The sequence below is a fragment of the Vitis riparia genome, chromosome 17 (genome assembly GCF_004353265.1).
Source record: "Vitis riparia cultivar Riparia Gloire de Montpellier isolate 1030 chromosome 17, EGFV_Vit.rip_1.0, whole genome shotgun sequence".
In the NCBI taxonomy this organism is placed as follows: Eukaryota; Viridiplantae; Streptophyta; class Magnoliopsida; order Vitales; family Vitaceae; genus Vitis; species Vitis riparia.
In genome coordinates this window covers 13,584,347-13,605,771 of record NC_048447.1, presented here as the reverse complement: position 1 = coordinate 13,605,771, position 21,425 = coordinate 13,584,347, and the positions used below count along the sequence as shown (strand labels likewise).

At 36.8% G+C, this 21,425-nt stretch overlaps 4 protein-coding genes across 4 annotated transcripts; 1 reads left to right on the top strand and 3 right to left on the bottom strand.

The window, feature by feature from the left end:
- Positions 1 to 71: 71 nt before the first annotated feature.
- LOC117904405 (protein EARLY FLOWERING 5) lies at positions 72 to 6,139 on the bottom strand. Its single transcript, XM_034816992.1, has 9 exons — positions 5,980 to 6,139; positions 5,175 to 5,268; positions 4,079 to 4,164; positions 2,448 to 2,497; positions 2,276 to 2,345; positions 2,110 to 2,191; positions 1,610 to 2,031; positions 826 to 1,329; positions 72 to 596 (listed from the first exon to the last, which is right to left on the bottom strand). Exons 1-9 carry the CDS (start codon positions 6,055 to 6,057, stop codon positions 375 to 377), a joined length of 1,608 nt encoding a protein of 535 aa, XP_034672883.1. The 5' UTR covers positions 6,058 to 6,139; the 3' UTR covers positions 72 to 374.
- A 6,106-nt stretch (positions 6,140 to 12,245) lies between these two features.
- Positions 12,246 to 14,906, bottom strand: LOC117904704 (protein NUCLEAR FUSION DEFECTIVE 4-like). The gene is made up of 2 exons (XM_034817455.1): positions 14,207 to 14,906; positions 12,246 to 13,562 (listed from the first exon to the last, which is right to left on the bottom strand). The coding sequence occupies exons 1-2, from the start codon at positions 14,678 to 14,680 to the stop codon at positions 12,366 to 12,368; spliced, it is 1,671 nt and encodes a 556-aa protein (XP_034673346.1). The 5' UTR covers positions 14,681 to 14,906; the 3' UTR covers positions 12,246 to 12,365.
- Positions 14,907 to 15,023: 117 nt separating this feature from the next.
- Positions 15,024 to 17,525, bottom strand: LOC117904703 (protein NUCLEAR FUSION DEFECTIVE 4-like). The gene is made up of 2 exons (XM_034817454.1): positions 16,925 to 17,525; positions 15,024 to 16,372 (listed from the first exon to the last, which is right to left on the bottom strand). The coding sequence occupies exons 1-2, from the start codon at positions 17,417 to 17,419 to the stop codon at positions 15,188 to 15,190; spliced, it is 1,680 nt and encodes a 559-aa protein (XP_034673345.1). The 5' UTR covers positions 17,420 to 17,525; the 3' UTR covers positions 15,024 to 15,187.
- A 2,712-nt stretch (positions 17,526 to 20,237) lies between these two features.
- LOC117904119 lies at positions 20,238 to 21,087 on the top strand. The gene is made up of 3 exons (XM_034816637.1): positions 20,238 to 20,470; positions 20,569 to 20,818; positions 20,905 to 21,087. Exons 1-3 carry the CDS (start codon positions 20,238 to 20,240, stop codon positions 21,085 to 21,087), a joined length of 666 nt encoding a protein of 221 aa, XP_034672528.1.
- The last annotated feature ends 338 nt before the right edge of the window (positions 21,088 to 21,425 follow it).

Here is a 21,425-nt window from a genome sequence, read left to right as displayed (position 1 = left end):
AAAATCCCTTAAGAGACTTTCCATAACAATGAAACAATTCAGAGCAGAGAAAAAAGAGGGAATGGTAAAAATTTTAGTAATTTTAGTGTGATTAATTCCCAGCTCTCTTCTCGTTGACTAGAGAAAATTAGCCCAAAGTTAACACCATTTCAAGAATGAAGTTCAAAAAGTTGCTAAACGGATTTACTAATTTACTACTTAATACAAGGGAGTTTCCAGGAAGACACGGCCAAAGGTCGTCAAGGCTACTGACAATGAAGCATTTCTTCTCTCAAAGGGCCCAACGTCCTCTACAATAAGCCTGTACACATTTGTTTGCTTTCATAGCATGTCTGTCATCTTGTGTCAGATACAGCTCTCTGGTTACAATCAGCTCAACTGTCAAGTGCACCAAGCGCTTTCATGTCTTCCAGGAAGGCCATGTATGAGTCGTCAATGCTCTGTGGCCTTGCTGCGGCTGCTGATGGGTTTACCAACTCTGGCTTCACAACAGAAGGAGCTGCTTGCCCGGGCACTGTTGAAATGGTTGAAACGGATGGTTTTGGTTTTGCTTTTGGAGCAGCAATCTCTCTCCTCACACGTACAGATGCAGGAACCTGAAAACCAGACAACAGAAAAGGCTAATATTAGCAAGAGCAGACATGGGCATAAGCATCTAAATATAACGAAGATATCTAATTTCAGTTTCAGACAGAGTGAGAGGAAAAAGGTAAATACATGCTCTATAAAATGCAGCACCAAACAGCAGATGTACACTTATAAACCAACAAAATATATAATTACATCAGTACCATAAAATGAAGCATACGAGAAAACAGAGCTCACCATAGCTGTAAGCTCCGGAGTGTGCTGAGCTAGTGGCCTCTTAACAACAGTTGATGCAGCTGATTTGACATATGATGGCTTCTGTGGCATCGGTGGTCTAATTGCAGCATAATCATCTTCTTGTAAGGTGGGAACAGCACCAGGTGGAAGTGGTGGTCTCATCATTGGGGGAGGTCCAAAAGGTGGCCTTGGAATTAGAGGGACCATGATTCCAGGGGGAGCAGCTTGGCTGGGAAGTCCAGGAGGTGGAGGTGGGGGTGGAGGGAAACGTGAAATTCCAGGGGGTAATACATCAGGCTGCAAAGTTGGGATCAGGCCAGGTCTAGGCACCGGAGGCTGTTGCCGTGGAGGAGGAGGAGGAGGAGGAGGAGGGACCATAGGGATCTCCTTGGTGCCTGAAGGATTATTGATGTCAGATTCAGGTAGTGTGCCTTCAGTCTGATTGCTTACCAACTTCAGCGGCAGGCCAGGTGGTGGGGGAGGTGGAGGGAGCACTGTTGGGACCTACATGAGAGAGAGAGAAAGAGAGAGAGAAGTTATTGCTATTTTTTTAGGCAGTAATTTGTAATGTCTTATGTTTTGGGGTCTAGACCAGACAAGCAAATACATATTTTTTCCTCACAAAGGCAACCAATTATACTCATTTAATTTCTTACAAGTACTTGCATGTGTCAGCCCATCTGATCCAAGGAATTCTTCTTTTACAATCCAACTCTTTAAACCAGAACATTTATCATGTTCACTATTAATATCATCCTGAGAAAGGGAATGATGAATAGCTTACCTGAACTGGCTCCTTGGAGGTTTGATCATCAGATGTTGCAGATTGAGTCTTCTCCCCTTCCATCCTGCCAATACCAGGTGGAGGTGGCTGAGAAGACTGTTGGATGAGTGGAGGCGGAGGGAGTGAAGGGTGAGTTGTGACCTGTTCTTTAGGTGGGGGACCAGGAGGTGGAGGTGGCAAAGGTGGTGGAGGCAATGCACCCAAGTCTGCCATAGCAGGCTTTGGCGGCATTGGAGGTGGAGGAGGTAGAGGCAAGGAAGCTGGCATAACAGAGCTATCTCCAGGTTCCAGATGACCAGTATCTGGCAATGGGGGAGGTGGTGGAGGTGGAGGGGGTACAACTAAATCAGCATCCTCTGAATCTGTAATTGAGGATGAAGCAGCACCACTCGATGAAGCTGCTGATAAGGGAATCCTGGGTCCTGCAGTCCAAATCCAAAAACTCAAAATATTAGAGAGAGAAAAAGAGAGATAGGAGACAATATTTGAGTTATACAAACCTATTGATGATTTAAACATGGGAGGCTTTCCAGGTGGTGGGGCCCCAGTAGGATTCAGCGTAGGGTGATAATAAACAGAGTCCTACAATAAGAGACTTGTAAATGTGACTTTTTACGTAAGCATAAGCATTTGATAATATAGCCAGCACAAGTCAGGTAAAATTACTTCAGGTTTTGGGTGCTTGACTCTCTCTTCTTCTTCTGCAGTCGTCCGTCTTCTAGGAGGTCCCAAATGACTACACCAGGAGGAAACAATAGTTTGAAAAAGAAACAAAGAAAATCACATTTTAGAAACTCCACCACATGCACAGACAATGGATCATGAGAGGCTTATTCACCTGAACATAACTGGGGCCTCACCCTTCTCCTTCAATTTCTCTTCATATTCCTGTCCAATGGGATAAGAAGATTGGCAATAAAAAATAACCCAAACAACAACAAAAAGCAGAAACATATAAAGCCATAAGAGTTGAATATACAATAGCACATACAAGAAGGTAGAACATCAGAGACTAGACCAGAAAAAAAACCAAAACTAATGAGGAACCTTACATACAAGCACACACAGAATCAACCTTCCAGCTTCTTTTATAAATATTTGCCATTTCCCTTCTCAATCATTTAAGATTATTTGCATTTATACCTTCCTTACAATTTAACACTCGTTTCACTAACATATCCACCATATGTTTTTGCTGTCCAAGGATCCAGAAAAATGAACACCCCAACTCTAGAGTAATATAAAAAATTTGGCATAGCCATACCTATCTAAAAAAGAAGGCACAGTCATCCATCAAACATCCACAAGCTTCTCTCCTTTTTATTTACCCAAGATAGGACTACTGCATCATCCCCCTCTACTAGAAAGTTGGATAAACTCTCAGCTTTAGCAAGCTTTAGGCCTTCCAACAACCCTAATATCTCTGCCTCAATAGCCAGACCCTTCTAACATTCTTAGAGACTGCTCTCACTAATGTTCCATGATGATCCGTAAGTGCTCCTCCAATCCCCAACCGTCCTGGATTACCCATGAAGCATTCAATACATTCAACTTCATGCTGCCCATTGGAGGAGGCATCCCTGTAGGGAGTATCTTCTCAACCAACCTAGTAGATATGCTTACTAGATTCCAGTCTAACAATTTAACGCTCAAAGGGGTGCCCACAAATAAAGCACTAGCTGATGTCCAGAGAGAAGAGGATAAATAGATTAAATCTCATATCATCCTTACATTTCTCTATTTTTTTTTATTTTGGAAATATATATATATAGATAGATTCATTCACCCTTATTTCACAAGTGCTGTCAGAAAGTTTCCTTGATTCCACATCATTTAATATGTTAGAAACAAAATTTCACATGGTTTCCTAACTATCTCCACAGTTTGATCCTTATAAGCAAGATGCTTGAGCTCCTATTCTTTCTCAGTATCTTTGAGAGTACAAGAAATTATCATTAGTATTGAAGAACTGTTCTATAACAGTTTGGCACCCCGTTGGCACAAGATCATTTAAAGGCAAAAAACAAGGAATAAAGAATACAAGAAAAATATCTAAAACACCCTTAAAAAGATCTATCCAACCTAACAAACAGTAAACAAAACTCCCTACCAAAAAAGGGAAGAAAAATAACTAATATCAAAACAAGGCAAGTAAAGACATTTTACATCTAAAGATATCCAAAATCCAACTTCCCAGCAAAATTTGCATCTTTTGGACAATCATTTGGACATATTGTCTTCTTTGGGCTTAAATAATTAATGGGTTTTTTGGAGAGAATATATCATCATCTGTTTTTGCAATATTTTCCTTAAAAAGGTAACTCTGTCTTTAAGGGGGATTAGACTGCATAAATTTAGGCCTGTCACAGAATTAATCATGCTGTGGACTAAATGTGATAGCATGAGTAACATAACATATAAAGGTAGAAATTCCAAGTAAAGCATGACCCACCATATTATAGCCATTACCTTTCTTTTCTTTAAGACGAGGTTCAGTGTATCCTCAAGTTGCCTCTTCTTGTGTTTTCTTGCTTTGTCCAGAGCACCATCTGCCTCTGCACCAATTAATAACAAAGATGAAATTGAATGGAAAAGCTGCCCAACCAAGCCACATGGCTAATGACCAACACAGCAAAGAATTAACCACAAAATATTGAAGGGCCTTTTTTTTTTCTTTTCTTTTGCTAGGCAAAAGAGAACATATATTAAAAATGCCTGAAGGGAGGTGTAGCACAGTTCACACGAAGCATACCAAAAATGTCCAGTATAGGCGAGAAGGAAAATATTTAGGGGCCAATGCAACATCTTTAAAAGTCTTGAGGCATACATACCACAGAGCACCTTTTTTTTTCCCAATAGGCATACATACCATAAGCACTTTACCATTTATTATTTATTTTTATGAACATGTACTGCCGCTGTTTTCAAAGACCAAATTGTTTTATTAATGAATAAACAAGTTTATTGAAGAACAAAAGAAAAGGCAAGGCTCGTGTTCATGTAAAATAAAAGCAAGAAGCAAAAACCAAAATCAAAGATTGAATTGTAGCTCCAGTATCATTTTTTCGAACAATGACCACTTAAGCAATAGTCATTCTACACACACATAATGAACAAACATATTCGGTTGGCAATTCTAGTGCTTTGACAGAATCAATTACAATTAACTTTTGAGCAGTTTGCACAAAAAGGTAAAGCATACAACACCATGCTATCTGATGAGATAATAATGGCAGATTGAACACAAACCCAATTTTTTAGCATTGCAGTTTGAATTCAGAACTAATAAATTTCCACGTAAAAGTTTTTTTTTTTTTTTTTTTTTTGATAGGTAAAGAAAAATAAATTTCCATGCAAAAGTTAGCTACATATTGTGAATTATTTCCTACAATACTCCTATTTTCCAGTGCATTCACCAATTCCTTTTGTGCCAAAATCAGAACACTGAAGCTTCAAATGCTCCACCTAAAAATTGCATCATTCAACAGAATAGACTGCTTGATTTAAAATGGAACAACATTTTGGCATTCAAAATATGAAAGCAATTCAAATAGATAAAACTTACTCATCATTTCCAACTTATCAATCTGCTCCCTCAGTGTCTCAGGGTCCTTCTTTAAAATCCCCACCTCTCTCACCTTCTTCCTTTCTTTCTTGTTCTGTTAAAGAAATACAATATAATGTCAAAAGTGTATGAATACAAATTCAGACAATGCATATATGACCATCATCAACAGAAACAAGGAGTTACAAAAGCACTGAATACAAGATTGATGATTCATGGAAGTCCATTAAAAATAAGGGAAAAAAAAAATCAGTAAACAAGCCTTGTATTGCAGGGCTGTGGTAGTCTGCTAAAACGAATTTTTTGTTTGTTCAGGGAAAAAACGTCTGAATGTAAGACTTCAATTCCCTTGTTCCCAGTTTTCTCAGCATCAAAACACATGATAAATGCAAATGGCACAGCTAATGACAACCAAATCAAATCCCTTAATTGAGTAAATTCAGTAAAAGAAAAATAATTAAAATTCTTTAATACACAAATACACGAAATTGAATCAAAAGAAGGGGAATTTCACTGAATAACAATAGAGACACAAATTAGGGCACTGATTCGTACATTTTGACCACAAACCTAGATAAGTAGCTTAAAATAGCTCTCCGTTTAGCTTCTTAAGGAAACAGAGAAAAACTTTGAATCTTAGGTTTATGTAATTGTTGTGGCAATTATAAAACTCGGAGAGCGACATTAAGCGAAGTTGAGTAGAAACAATAGGTAGTGCAATCATCAAAGATTTTCTCGGAAAGCAAGCAGAGATAGGGTAAAACCCTTATAGAAAAACGAAAAAGGAAAAGGAAAAAAAAAATACCCTTTTCAACTCCTTCTTGCGAAGTTCTTTCCGATAAGCATCCGTAGGGTTCATGACTTTGCCTCCCTTGGTCTTCATCTTCGCCTCTCGAATCTCCCTTCTTCTCCTCCTTCACTCTCTCTTTCTCTCTCTCTCTCTCCGATAGAAGTCTCGATTCTGCGCAATCTATTTGTTTGCGTTTCTCTTTTATAAGGGAGGAAAACCGGAAAAGTGACTTTTTTTTGCTTCTGCTGCATTTTCTAAATGAAATAGTTCTGTTTTTACTTTTTCGTAAATAAATTTTTTTTAAAATAGAAAAAAATAATTTTATTTTTATTTATTTTATATAATTTAATAGAATGCAGCCACAGATTGGATTAAGGTGTTATAATTTTAGGTTTTTTTACAATTATTTCGAAGTAATTTGATGACACTTGAAATAATAGTTTATTAAATAATAAGAAAGTATATGTTATATAAATTATATTTTATATTTTTTCAATTCTCCATGGAAGTAAATTTGGTATTTCAAGTTTCAAAATATTCTCATTGAATTGAGATTGGAGTATTTTTTTTTAATCATAAGAAAATATTAAAACAAATGTTAAGGAAAATAGTTTTTTATTTGAATGTTATATAAGAAAATAATATTTTTTTAAATACTAAAATATTTTTTGAGAAAAAAATTTGGGGAAGATATATATTTTTAGTAATTTTTTTTGTTGTTTAGTCTTCACTTTTCTATATTCTATAATAAAAAAAATTATAAATTTCCCTTTTATCTTTTTTTTAAAAAAAATTCCTCTCTTTGGTTTCTCTCAAAACTTTTAGAATCAAATCTCACTAAATTAATCATGTTAATGACAACATTATTACTATATTTGTACTATTACCATATTGATATTATCCTGAGCCTATAAATTAAGGTACAAGAATTAACAAAAGAAATTAAAGGTCTATTTGAAAATTGTTTTTTAAATAATTTTCTATTATCGAAAACAAAAAATATATTTGACAACAAAAAATTATTTTCTATTTTCTTTTCTTAATAACATAACACAGAGTGTATTTAGAGAATATCTTTTAGTTTTTTTTTTTTTTTTTATCATTTTCACTTATTTTCTTGAGAATTGTTTAAAAAAATATTTATACAAACATATAGAATAATTAAAAATAAAACACAAGATATAAAAATTATTTTTAAAAATATTTTTAAAAAAAGTTAAAAACATTTTAAAAAAAAGTTTAAAACATTTTAGATTTCTAAATAGATTTTTGTTTTACAAAAACCAGATACTCAAAAACTATTTTTCAAAATTATTTCTTTCCCTTTCTTTTCTCATTTCTTCTAAACGAAGAAAGTTGCTCCTTCATTTTCTCATTTCCCCAAACTATTCTTATACCCTAGTCATCCCTTTCTTCCCCCCTTACCCATTTCCTTCATTTTATTTTCTTCTTCCCCATAAAAACATAAAAGTATGAACAACGATTTATCGGCAACGGTAGAACCATCCATCGTTCGGTTGTCCCCTAGGCAAAATAACGATTCAAATAGAAAAAAATAAAATGTAGAAGAGAATGTGATTAGAGATTTGAAGACATAGGAAATGCCTTCAAATGTGAGTTTTTTTGTGTGTTTTATTTATTTATTTCTTTGTTCTTTTTTATTTTTTTTTTTATATTTTTTTTATTTGGTATTTTGACTTTGTTTGGTTGCTGAGAAAGTTCTAGTTTTTATTTTAAGGGGAAGAAGATGAGAGGAGGAGAAGGAGAAGAAAGAGAATAAGTGGTAATGCGCAATTTCTGTTGTTTATTTTTTATTTCCTGTTCAAATGTATTAAAAAAAAATCATATCAACAAAAAAAAAAAGAAAAAAAAAAATTGCTTATTTGTAAGTTCTAGACTTTTAAAATAATGAAAAGTTGGTTCGTTTTGATTTTTGGAATGAAAGTTTTCAATGTGTATATTGGACATATCATCCTTATTTGTGTTGGTTATACGCAAATTTTCCATAATATAGCTTACTATTCGGATTTATGCATTTAGGGAAATATATTTACCATTGAAGAAGATGTTTTAATTATTCTTGGTTTCAATTTTTAGGTCTTGCCTTTTGGGTTATTACTTTGCACTTTAAAACAAGTTTATGATATTAGACCATCAAATAAATTTAGTTGAAATTAATTATTATTATCATAAAAATATAAATAAAGTTTATGATAGGTCTTGCTTTATTATTATTATTACTATTATTATTAATAATAAAAATAATTACAACAATAATTATAATATTAATAAAAATAAATTTAGTTCTACTAATGCTAATAATAATGAAAAATTTATTTAACTAAAATTTGCTTAAATTTATGTTTTTATCCCTTCTAGAGGATTTTGAGGTCGTTGGTAAGTATAGTTAAGATAGTGCATGTTTAGCCTGACTTTATCAATAGTTGTGTCGAACCTCTCAGATTAATACACATGGTATTTCTAGCCCACTAATTTTGCTCCAGTTATGGGTATGGGAGAGGTTTCCATTTATTGCACCTCATTGTTTACATGTAGCTCCACATGATGAGCAACGATCTCCACCTCTATTAGCCATTCGATATATATTATAATATTACTACAAATTTTACTATTATGATGATACATGCATAAACTTAAATTCTATAATTTATTTATTTATTTATGTTTTGTTATTTTGTTTTTATAGTTGGAGAGATGAGTTTCGTACTACTTCAATTAACATGCACGTCTTAGCTCAGTATAGGCATCATCTTGATCGACTTACAGCAGATCGGGTGATAAAAGTGTGATTCATTTCTTACACTTGTTTCTTTAAACAAATTCCAGACCACTTATTATATATAACTTTTCTTAAGTATAGATTGTATGACAACTTTATGTTGATGACATGAATGCTAGTCTTCCTGATTATTGTACTGCTGGGAAAGACATATGATGCATTATCTCACATTTGATATGTTTCCACATAGTTGAATGGCATAGATCTAATCAAGTATTGCAGCAGTTTGGATTTCGTCAAGGGATTCCTCAACCATGTCATAATGAGTCAATCTTACACAAATGTGATTTGAGAAGTAGACATGATGTTGATTGGACTACTCGATATAGAAACTACATTCGACGTTGGATCTCTAGGCGTGAGCATATTGCTAGAGGTAAGATGGCTATAGGTTCATTGGGGTATCATGATCCATACATGGTGTGGTATTGCTCCATTACTATTCGGTTTCCTACTCAAATTGGGTCCTTCCATGAGCTACTGGTAATTTTCATGTTTTATTTTTTATTTATTAAAGTTTATTTTATTTTTATAAAAATTTAATTTATCTTCTATTTGACTTATAGACTACTAGCATACATCAAAGATATGATAGTGCACCTCCAAATGATTTGCACATTTGCAGACTGTGTACTACTGTATTAGAGGTCATACATGAGATGAATCGCTTAGATGCTCCATTTAGTGTTGATGTTACTACACAACCCCAACCTCAATCAGGACATGTACGACCTACAGGACGAGGGCCTCGCATGAGGAAGATTAGGCATACACCAGTTGTTGCCTGAGCGTGACCATCAACTGACATTAGTCAACTACTCATCGGTAGCCAATATCATCCATTACTCAATCAAGAGATGTACGGACTAGAGGGGGAGGGGCTTATATGAGAAGAACTAGACAAACATTTGTTTTTAAAGATACACCATCGATTGACATTAGCCCGCCACATGTTGAGGAGACTCCTATTACACCTGTGGAGGTGCCATCCACCCCACCTGTAGTACCACTTGTTGCATCATCACCACAACCGATAAAGGCCACATTGGTTGATGAGGAGTTTGTTCATATAGCAAATGATGATCAGTGAAGACAAAAAAAATGATCGTGGTTGAGGACATGGTCGAGGATGTGGTAGGAGATGTGGTCGTCTAGGTCGTAGGGAGGTACATGTCAGCCCCATAGAGCCAATAGTGGAACATGCATATCATGGACGTCCACAACGAAAGAGGAAGGCTCATTCGTGCGGTACACATTGAGGATGTTACTACATATAACTTGTATTTTGGATATTGTTAGTATTTTGCATATCATTATTTTGGACAAATACTCAAGATGTATATTTATACCTGTTTTATTTTGGATTGACTAACTTTTTATTAACGTAAGTTCTATAGTATTCTACCTATTTTGGACTTATTTTATACAAAATTGTATTGTTACTATTTTGGAAATGTGCTAATTTAATTAGTATTTGGTTTACTTGTTTTGATTGGTTTTGGATTGAATGTCAAAATATTGATTATAATGTATACAGGTGATAAACTTTAAACATTTGGTTGTATACAGGGTAATACCAATTAAGAGATAGATTTTTATTTTTATTTTTTCTTTTGTGGAATGTGTCTCTTTAAGAGATACCCTCAGCATAAATTTTTCACTGTGTATGGAAATTATGGAAAGCGTCTCTTCAAGAGACACTTTCAATATAAACCCAATTTCTTTTTACTTGTGGAAGGTGTCTCTTAAACAAACACCTTTAGTATAATTCATTTTTTTGGGAATTGTGAAAAGTGTCTCTTCAAGAGATACCTTCAGCATAAATTCGAAATTTTCCACTATGTATAAAAATTATGGAAAGTGTCTCTTGAAGAGACACATTCAGTATAAACCCAATTTTTTTTAAAAAAAAATTATGGATTTAGTATAAATCCTTTTTTTTTTTGAAATTGTAAACAGTGTCTTTTGAATAGACACCTTCAATATAAAATCAAATTTAAGAGACATATAGTAGTATAAATTAAAATTTGTGAGATTATGAAATAGACACCTTTAGTATAATCCAATTTTTTGGGAATTTTAGAATGTGTCCCTTCAAGAGACTCCTTTAGTATATATTGGATTTTGTGGAATTATGGAATGTGTCTCTTGAAGACACACCTTCAGTATAAATTCAATTTTTTGGGAATTGTAGAAAGTATCTTTTAAAGAGATATCTTCAATATAAAATCAAATTTAAGAGACACATAGTATAACTTAAAATTTGTGACATTGTAGAAGGTGTCTCTTGAAAATATACTTTTAATATATAATTTGTAGAATTGTGAAAAGTGTCTCTTCAAGAGACACCTTTAGTATAAATTCAATTTTTTTGGAATTGTAGAAGGTGTCTCTTCAAGAGACACCTTTAATATAAAATCAAATTATGAGACACTTGTAGTATAAATTCAAATTTGTGAAATTGTGGAAATGTGGTTTTTCAAGAGACACCTTTAGTATAAATTCAATTTTCTTGAATTATAAAAGGTCTCTTCAAGAAGTCTAATAAATATTTTAGACTTCAATTCAACATCATCTTTCAAGGGATTGTGTGAGGAGAACAGATTTTGGTATATGTTGTGCCACAATACTTCAATAGATCACCACATCAGTGACATAGATATTGGAAAGGTGACCACTAGACTAGAGATCATAATAGTAAAGAAAAAAAAAACTACTAATAATATCCAATAAATTACCATGGGGAACCATCTTTCTTATGGGATGTATACTATGGTTCTATGGCCTGATCAATGTTACCTAGTGTTTCTGGTGTAATTATTCTCAATTAACTCAATAAAGGAATCCATATGGGGCTGGTGTACTCCTTTGGTTAATTATGTTTCCTATTAGTAATTGTCCTTGTGTTGTTAATTCTGGTGTTGATATAGGTTCAATGGAATCAAAGTTTGTTTTCAAGCATGAAAAAGAAACTACTGTATGCAAAGGGTCTAGACATACACTCACATTTACCCAAGGAAAGAAGATTCAATAGCATTCTCCCTAGCTCGACTTTTTTCCTATGGCTTCAGCCTCTGGGCAGTTACCTCCATCTTGGCCTTAGTAGCTGTCTTCATTCTTTAATCCTCATCACCAGACTTACCACTTCAAACGCAACTTCAAGGCCTGACCTTCCATGAACTATTTCTCAGTCCGAGATACATCCTTGAATTATTTCTGCCCAACCAATATTACCTGCACAGGTGTAACATGCACAATGTAGTTCTTATTTTATGTTGTCAGGAACAGGATAAACAAACAAAGCATTCTGATAACCTGTGCCAGAGTAAAAACCTACCATATAGGAGAATTCTTCCAGGGGAGGATAAGGGACTTCAGTTGAATTTTATGATCAATTCCGTGCATATGTGCCAGCTGATAAAAGATAACTGAAACTAAAAATTAGAATTAAAAAGACAAAAAGAATAGATTCATGTTCCTCTTTCTCAGAAAGGGCAATCAAGCAATTATTTTATTAACAACCACAAGCAGTTTACATGGAAAAGAAAGCAATCTAGCAATTACACCCTCGCACACATTTCTTGAACACTTAGGACACTTTTTACACTCTACCCGGATGTTGCAGTCTTCGTAGTACAACTTGGTTGTAGAAGCTTTTAGTTCGGAGGAACAATATCAAAGCAACAAAACACCCCAACAGGGTAGCTGATGCCATAATGAGAAAAGATACCATGAAGCAGTGAGTTCCTGTGCATTTATTCCCGTCTGCTGATGCTTCTTTATCATAAATGTAGCCAACCACCCTCACCGAGAAAATATAAGATCCAACTGGACTCGCCATGCCAATGGTGTTGAATATGGTGCCCAAATGCTGTACACCAAATATCTCAGAAGTGATTGTGGGCATTAGTGACCATTGTGAACCATAAGATACACCCACTAATACTGAACCAGCATAAAGAGCACCAGGCATACCAGAAGCAATAACAAAATGACCAATACTCATGGTTGCAAGAGTGATGACCATGAATACTGGCCTTGCCCATCCTCTTGTATGCAGGAAATAGTCTGATACATAACCAGTTCCAAAACGACCAAGAAAATTCCAAATGCTCCATAAAGAAACTAAAGTACTTGTCTCAAAGCTTTTGTAACCAAATGCTCCTCCAATTTGGCCAATGTTATTCACTGTGGCAAGTCCTGAACCCATCCCACATGCCATGGCAAGAAACAAACACCAAAAGTTACAGGTGCCAATGGCTTGCAACAGATTCAGGTTTTCTCCCTGGAGTAAAACCCTATTATCATCAGTATTTCTCTCTTGTTCAGCATCACTATGCACCAAATGATATCCAGCAGGATCTTGCCCTTTACCTATTTTCTCGGCATCCAATTGTTTTGGGTCATCTATTAATTGGTTCTTCTCAATCAAGAAAGTTTGAGAAGTTCCATCAAAGTTGCTCTGCTGGGCTTTAATTGTAACAGCAAGAGGCGCGGCAAGCAGCAGCAGCAGAAGAACAAGGGTAAAAAGGCGTGCTGGAAATTGCAAAGTGAGGATGTTCTCTAAGATTATTAAGGCCATCAGGTAACCAGCTACAACTAAAGCAACCAATGATAAACCATTCAGGTGCTTCTTCTCATCTCCTTCTTTTGTATTATAGATTCTGACCAAACACATGAGCAACAGAGGATTGACAGTGGTCACCAGCATCAGCATGAGAAGATATGAGGCAGGGTTTCCCTTGAATATTGCCTGATATAATTGAATTAATATTGCTCCACTCAAACCAAGAAAACCCTAAACACAGAAGGCCAACAAGAAAATAACTTCAAGATGGAAACTGGAAAGTTAATACAAAATACAATTAGGGGTTCAATGAGGAACTAAGGCTAATCATATAGCTTATAGCAAAGACATCACCAAGCCATGGAAATTCAGGCAACTAATACAGAAAGCAAATAAATCATGACAGGTAAACATCATAATCGATTGAACCATATCAAAGTGAAAAAAAATAAAGGATTCGCTCCATTATATTCTACAATATCTCCAACCATTGCTGTAAATACCGAAGCTCAATTAGTTACTCGTTAATTTATTGGGAATGGGTTGAAGGTTGAAAGTTGGACACTTCTTATTGCATGGAAACTTCTTGGTTCAAGGGAGCTCAGAACCTAAATTCCACTTTTTTTCTCAATAAATTCCACTTCTTTTTCTCGATATTTAGTTTTTGAAAGTCCAACCTCAAGCATGTGAACAATAGCTATTCAGAAGAATCACAAGCCCTAATTGGTAGAGTAAACAAGCGATTTCAATAGTCTATATTGTGTGGCTTTGGTTTCCAAATATTTCCATGAAGAATCAGGCAATCAAAATTCTGAATTCTTTTCTTTTCCTATATCTTCTCAGCAACCAAACATAGGGGAAGAGAAGTCTATGACCTTCATGATGCCAACAACGGTGCCGCTAAAATCAGGGAAGTTGTGAACAGCGGTGACCACGTTAGCCGTGTTGAAAAAGGTCTGAGCATGAGCCGTCAGGAACATGAAGAGGCACATGAGCGGCACCGGCTGCCGGGGAATGACTCCGGCGACAGAAAGCCATAAGAAGAAATAGCCCGCAAAGCACTGGATCGCCCCCACAGCGATAACCACCCATGGGCCACGAAGAAAGCAAGAAGAGGAGCGGCGGCTGCGGTGGGGGACGGTGACCGCGGAGTAGAGGAAGCCGGAGAGAACACCGGCGGTGGCTCCGACGTCTTTGACAACAGAGACGGTGTCGAGCGTTGATTGGTCGTAACCTTGGCTTGATTTGAGAGCCGAAGAGAAGATGCTGAAAGTGTAGAGTGAGCCGCTGCTGCACTGGATCCATATGCTCGCTAATGTAGCTATCCACTTGCTCTGTATCCTCTCCATTTCTCACTTCGCCCCTTCACACCAATTACTTCTCCTCTCTTCTTTCATCCACTTTTGTCCAATTCTCTTTTTTGGGGGGGATTTTCTATTGGATTCCATCATTCCACTGTGCACCAAATCTTTCTAATTATTGGGGTTTTGGGTTCAACGGAGACACGGCTTGGAGTTGAAAATGGTCGCCCTGATGCTCTTCGGTGATTATAAAAAGAAAACGAACTTCCCAGCAATGGCCATGATTAGAAACGATTTGAAAATTTTTTTTTTTTTAAAAAAAAAACATAAATATATAAAGTAATAGGCAACTTGGTTTTAATAATAAGAAAGAGGAGGCATGTGTCAATTCTGAATCAGAACCAAGGAATTGAACCTCCTGGGAAATTATCAAGATGATGGAATAAGAATTACATTTGTTTTCGTGTCTTCCCTCAGAAAAACAGAGGAAGCAACAACTGGCTTACAAATAAACAATGAATCATACTTTGAACACCATAGTATATACTGCCTCTACTACCTGTCATCGTCTTGCAGAGAAAGGTTTAGCCTTCTAAGTACAACCAACTTATAGAACCTCTTTGTTCGGAAGAACAATGCAGAAGCAACGAGTGACCCAAAAAGAGTAACACATCCGATGATCAGAAATGATAACATGAAACAATGAGTGCCGGAGCATGAGTTCTGCTTGCCCGATGCTTCCTTGTCATAGATGTACCCGATTACTCTAACAGAGAGAAGGTAAGAGCCAACAGGACTGGCTATGGCAATGGTGTTGAAGATAGTACCCATGTGCCCAACACCAAATAGCTCGGAAGTGATGGTGGGCATCAATGACCACTGTGAACCATAACAAACCCCTACTATTACTGAACCCACATACAAATTCCCCTCAAAACCAGAGGCAATGATCACATGGCCAATAGTCATGGTAGCCAGGGTGATGACCATCAACAATGGCCTTGCCCAGCCTCTTCTATGCAGCAGAATATCCGATACATATCCAGCTCCAAAACGGCCAAGAAAATTCCATATACTCCATAAAGAAACCAGAGTGTTTATCTCCACTGTAGTGTAACCAAGAGATTCTCCTATTTGGCTGATGTTATTTATTGTAGCCAGCCCGGACCCCATTCCACATGCCATGGCTATGAACAACAACCAGAAGTTTCCAGTCCGCATTGCTTGCACAACATTCAGGTCTTCCTCATCCTGCAGCATTGGGGTGTCTTCGTCTGCTGCATGATGTTCTTTAGGATCCCCTGCAGCTGAAGACCACCTCTCAGACTGTAGGGACCCATTGTCACTCAGCAATGGGCTCCTCTCGGCGGACACCAACCCTTGTGATGATATCTCTGATTCATCCTTAAGGGCATTGGCTGCGATTCCAAGAGGGGAAGCCAGCAGAAGCAAAAGAAGTATGAGAGTAGCGATGCGTGCCCATAACGGAAAAGTAAAGATGTTCTCCAAGATTATCACGATCATAAGATACGCAGCAACAAGGAGAGCGACAGTGGAGAAACGATTCAACTGCTTCTTGTTGCCTTGTGTGTCTCTTTCATCGATTCTAACCAAACACATCAGCAAGAGGGAGATGAAAGTCGGCAGCAACGCAAGCATCAGAATGAAAATGCTCGGATTGCCTTCGAATAATGCATCGTACACTTGGATTAACACTGCCCCACTCAGACCAAGAAAGCCCTGGCCAAGAAATGTCAGCACTTGTTATGACTACGAGCATCTGAATTACCAAGCTTCAACCCACGCCATTAACAAAAAAAACATGTATGATCACTAGCAAGTGCATTTGTTTGAGGCATTGATTTAAGCTCTGTTTGATTTCCAGAAAAGTGAGAGAAAATGCGAGGTAATACTAAAGCAAATAGGAAAAAAAAAAAAAAATATATATATATATATATATATATAATAAATTATTTTTATATATTTTTCATTTTAAAATAAAAGTAATTTTTAATTTTTTTTCTTTTTTAAATATTTTTATCGGACCAACATAGAATTAAATGCCATTGGGAAGTTATATAGCAAATAATCAATGCTTTAGACTGGGCATTCCTGTCATTGCAAACTTTCAGTGCTAATATAAAATTTCAAAATGTCACTACAAAATTTCAAATTCCAGCATTATATTTTAGTATCAAACGACTTACTTAAATTTTAAAAATAAAATAAAATAATTTAATATATATATCTTTTGTTAATCAATCAGATGTTCAGAACCAGAGGATGACATACCTTCATGATACCGACGATGGTACCGCCATAATCCGGGAAGTTCTGAACGGCGGTGACGACATTAGCAGTGTTGAAGAAGGTCTGAGCGTGAGCGGCGATGAACATGAACAAGCACATCAGCGGCACTGCTGGCCGATGAATGACTCCAGTGACGGACAGCCATATAAGAAAATAGCCAGCAAAGCACTGTATCGCCCCTGCCACGTGGACCACCCACGGTCCACCAAAACTGAGGAGATAAGAAACGGAAGAGGCCTGATGGTTGCCACGGCAGCGGCGGCGGCGATGGACGGCGACGGCGGAGTAGAGGAGGCCGGAGAGGACACCGGCGTTGGCTCCGATGTCTTTGAACACGGAGACGGTATCGAGCGTTGCTTGGTCGTAACTTTGGCTAGATTTGAGAACCGATGAGTAGACGCCGAAGGCGTAGGATCCGCCGCAGGTGCACTGGATCCATATGCTTGCCACTGTAGTAATCCATTTGCTGCTCAACATCTTCTTTCTTTCTGCATCTGCCCGTTCTCTCCCTGTACATATTTATTTCTCCCAAATTTTCTCACAGATTCCCGGGAAAATGACATCTGGCGCGTGTTCTAAACGATCACGACACGTGCCACTATTGCCTATAGAGTGTCCGAAATCATTGTATCACGTCCTAGCCCGGCAGCCACAATTGAACTCTTTTAGAATGTCTATACCATTTTACAATATGAATTAATCCGAACGTAGTGTCACATAGTTCACACCTCATTTACTGTTATCCAACAAGCTATTTTGTATCAATTGATGGTATCGTCCACGCTCCAGGAGTGAGAGTGGGCTTTTTTTTTTTTTTCTTATTATTCCAATTTCAGTTAAGTTGAGGTGGCATCCTAAAGATAGATTAGCCCTCCCCTATCCATGCCGTTGCGGCCTTGCTCGTTGGCCCTTATCTTCCCAATATTAGCATTTTAATGGAAGCTTAATTAAAAAGAAATAGTTTTTCTTTTCTTAGTTGATCCTTAATTACATTATGTCAAATATAATTTTTTTAATTAGAAGAATGATATTTAAATATTATATATAAGGACAATTATAAAGCAATTATTTAATGAATTTTTTTTCCAAATAGGGTTATAATTTTAAATTTTAAAAGAATATGAATGGATTAGACCCTAGATGACTTGACACTTAATAAGGGTATTTTGGTCTATCATATTATTCTTATCAACGATTATACTAAATATATGACGTTTTATTTTAGGTGTGATTGTGAAAAAGAACAGCCCAATTAAAAAAAAAAAAAGTAATGGTGATATTCAACCTTATGCATCCTATGTCAAATACTGTGGACATAAATCAAACATGATCAGAAAAAAATAAAAATGTTTATTTACGATCTTATTTTTATTTTTATTGTTAATGTTGTTATTCAATAATTTAGATTTTAATATAAACTTTTGACAATGACGATTAAATCCTTTATGTTTATGAAGATCTAAATTTTTGGGGGCGTCTACTTGGCTAGATCCCAAAGCTCACAGCCATGTGAATTGAGTTGAGTGTGTCAATTGTTTGGTTTGATGAGATGGTGGAAGCAGAGGCTGGCCACGTGCATCTACAAGGGGTTAGGTGACACCATGAGGCCCCACACTGTGGTGGCTTCATTCCATACGTCTCGGCGCATGATTCCAGAACCATAGAAGGCACAACCTGGCATTGGCCATTGCGTTAAAGCCACGAGCAATGAACCAAAAGGTTGTCGCTTTACGCTTTAGTGATTCCCTCGCGAATGACGGTCATAAATATATGATTCATATATTATAAAAATTAAAATATTTAAAAAAAAATTATATATATATTTATTTAAAAATTGTAATAATATTTTATTTTTATATTTAACATATATCAAAATAAATATAAATATATTTATAAAAAGCTCAATTTTAAGGCTCATTCATATCAATTTGTAGTGGGTTCATTTCAACCCTCAATTTTCACATTTCATACCCACCCTTCGTACATAAACAAACTTTAAAACTTGTTTATTTTTCTTTTTCTTTTCTTTCTTTCCCATTCTCTCTCACCATGGTCGTGCCTACACTCACCACAACCACCTTACCCAAACAACAGCTCCCATAATTACCAACAACAATAGCCCCCACAAATGTCGATAAGTAACTATCTCACCCCCACCATCTCATTATCTCTCTCATAAAAGAAAAAGAAAAAGAAAAAAAACATGAAGTGGATCATTCGATTCACTATGAACCAGTCGATGGATCTAATCGTTCAAGACTAGCTCAATATATCGTTGAGCCAATTTGATTTTTAAAACATTAAATACAAATATAAGAGTTATTTTATATGTAGAAGCCAAATTTATATTTATAGTAAAGAAGAAGTGTTTTTTTTTTTTTTTCATTAGAACATCTATATGATCATGTCACTTTTTTTGTTTGTATTGTGTTAATGTATATTATGGGTATATTATGTTATGGGCTTTAGGCCCAGTTAGGTTACTTGTACCGCACACATATGCCTCCTATATAAAGACACTGATGTATATTCTTTCATTCAGGAAATACAATACAATCATTCAGTATTTCTAACATGGTATCAGAGCCACTGCTTTGACCTTTTCTTAGCAGTCTGTCTTCATTAGTGTGACTTCCTTTCTTTTTAACGCTTCTGCCATCACAATTGCCGCCGCAGCCTTTTGCCGTTGAACCTCCAACGTCATCCAGGCGTCGTTCTTGGGTTCCGGACCTGCAGCCACCGTCCTTAAAGAGTTTCACACCGCCCAAGATCACTGTTTTTCACATCACCGCTGCGAATATTACTCCGATTTCAATTTTGACGGTACCACTGAGATCGTCCAGTGCCGATCTACACATTCGTGGAAACCTCGTCGCCATCGGAGCCCGCACGCGCCTCACGCGCCGCCCAAAGATTCGGCGACGCTGATCACGCACCTCCACTCGCCAGGCTTGTTCTGCTGACGTCATCTTCTCTACCACATCAGCGCCATGTCAGCCCTAGCTACGTCACCATCCACTGATCTGCTGACGTGTCAGTGCCACGCTAGCCCTAGCTGACATCATCTCCACGTCATCCTTTGATCGTTGACCGTTGACTATTGACCATTGACTTTGACCGTTGACTTTTCCAATGTTGACCAGGTCCTCCTTACCCAGTTTTTGGCGTAGATTTCATTTTTGCAGTCTGTTTTTGCATATTGTGTCTCTAAATGGATAAAAATGATATTTTTCTTTCTCGCCCCATCAATACTGTATTGGAAGGAAATAAAAATTACTTATCTTGGTCTCAAGCTATGCGTAGTTTTCTTAAGGGTCGCATGCTCAGGCATTATTGTACTGGTGCAATGACTATTCCTGTCAAGGGAGCAAGTGAAGGAGATATTGTTTTTCTTAGTTGCATGATTGAATGGGATAGTCATAACCACATGATCCCCACATGGATTCGGAACACTTCTATTCCCTCTATTTCCAATCTGATGGGGAGCTTTGATGATGCAAAATCTGCATGGGATATGTTGGCCAAAAGGTACTCCACTACTCATGGATCCTGAAATATCAGTTAGTGGTTGAATACATCAACTCAGGCAAGAACCAGGGCAATCCATCAATGACTATTATGATCAGCTTCACTTATTTGGGACCAATTGACCTTTCTGATCCAACTTGGACATGCTCAAAAGATGTTCAGCAATATGCTTCCATTAGAGATGAATTTCGCCTCTATGAATTCTTGATGTCACTTCACAAGGACTTTAAGCCCATTCGTGGTCAGCTACTCAATCGCAGTTCTGCTCCCTCTCTTGATACTGCTGTAAATGAGTTGGTTAGAGAAGAAGCTCGTCTTGCAACCCTTCAAGCCCAGAATAAGCTCAATGTTTTGGCTATTACTCCATCTACTCCATCATAGAGCAACCCCAGCAATCAAGTGATTCTTATGGCTCTAGCAATCGTCGCAAGCAGACCAACAAAAAGTTCTGCAACTATTGCAAGCGTCCTGGCCACACCATTGAGACTTGTTACCGTCGTAACAAATCTACTACTGCTGTTGCTAATATTGAGCCTACTCCGCCCATGGCTTCCACCTCAGCTGAGTCCAAGTCTTCTGGATCTACTATCAACCTCTCTTCCACTGAACTACAGTAGATCATAGCTCAGGTTGTTCGTATGGCTGGTAATGCATCTCTTTCCACTGCCTTATCTGTTCTACCTGGTAAGTCTCAAACTTGGCTTTTTGATTCTGCCTGCTGCAATCACATGACACCTCACTCATCCCTATTCTCCAACTTGACCCTGCACCACATCCTCTAAATATTCATATAGCTGATGGTTCCACCATGCAATGAGAATAGTTTAGGTTTGTTTCAACCTTTAATCTTTCTGTTCTTGGAGTCTTCAATGTTCCTGACCTATCCTATATTGTGCTCTGTGGGACAATTAGCTGAACTAGGTTATCGCCTTATTTTTTACTATTCTGGGTGTAT

Coding starts and splice junctions, on each gene's coding strand:
- LOC117904703 (XM_034817454.1), bottom strand. CDS start 17,419: ATGTTGAGCAGCAAATGGATTACTACAGTGGCAAGCATATGGATCCAG. Junction 16,373..16,924: donor CCATCGTCGGTATCATGAAG/GTATGTCATCCT, acceptor TTTCTTGGCCAG/GGCTTTCTTGGTCTGAGTGG.
- LOC117904704 (XM_034817455.1), bottom strand. CDS start 14,680: ATGGAGAGGATACAGAGCAAGTGGATAGCTACATTAGCGAGCATATGG. Junction 13,563..14,206: donor CCGTTGTTGGCATCATGAAG/GTCATAGACTTC, acceptor TTCTGTGTTTAG/GGTTTTCTTGGTTTGAGTGG.
- LOC117904119 (XM_034816637.1), top strand. CDS start 20,238: ATGCGTAGTTTTCTTAAGGGTCGCATGCTCAGGCATTATTGTACTGGT. Junction 20,471..20,568: donor TGGGATATGTTGGCCAAAAG/GTACTCCACTAC, acceptor TATTATGATCAG/CTTCACTTATTTGGGACCAA. Junction 20,819..20,904: donor AAGCCCAGAATAAGCTCAAT/GTTTTGGCTATT, acceptor CGTCGCAAGCAG/ACCAACAAAAAGTTCTGCAA.
- LOC117904405 (XM_034816992.1), bottom strand. CDS start 6,057: ATGAAGACCAAGGGAGGCAAAGTCATGAACCCTACGGATGCTTATCGG. Junction 4,165..5,174: donor TGATAAGTTGGAAATGATGA/GTAAGTTTTATC, acceptor TAATTGGTGCAG/AGGCAGATGGTGCTCTGGAC. Junction 1,330..1,609: donor CCTCCAAGGAGCCAGTTCAG/GTAAGCTATTCA, acceptor TCTCTCATGTAG/GTCCCAACAGTGCTCCCTCC.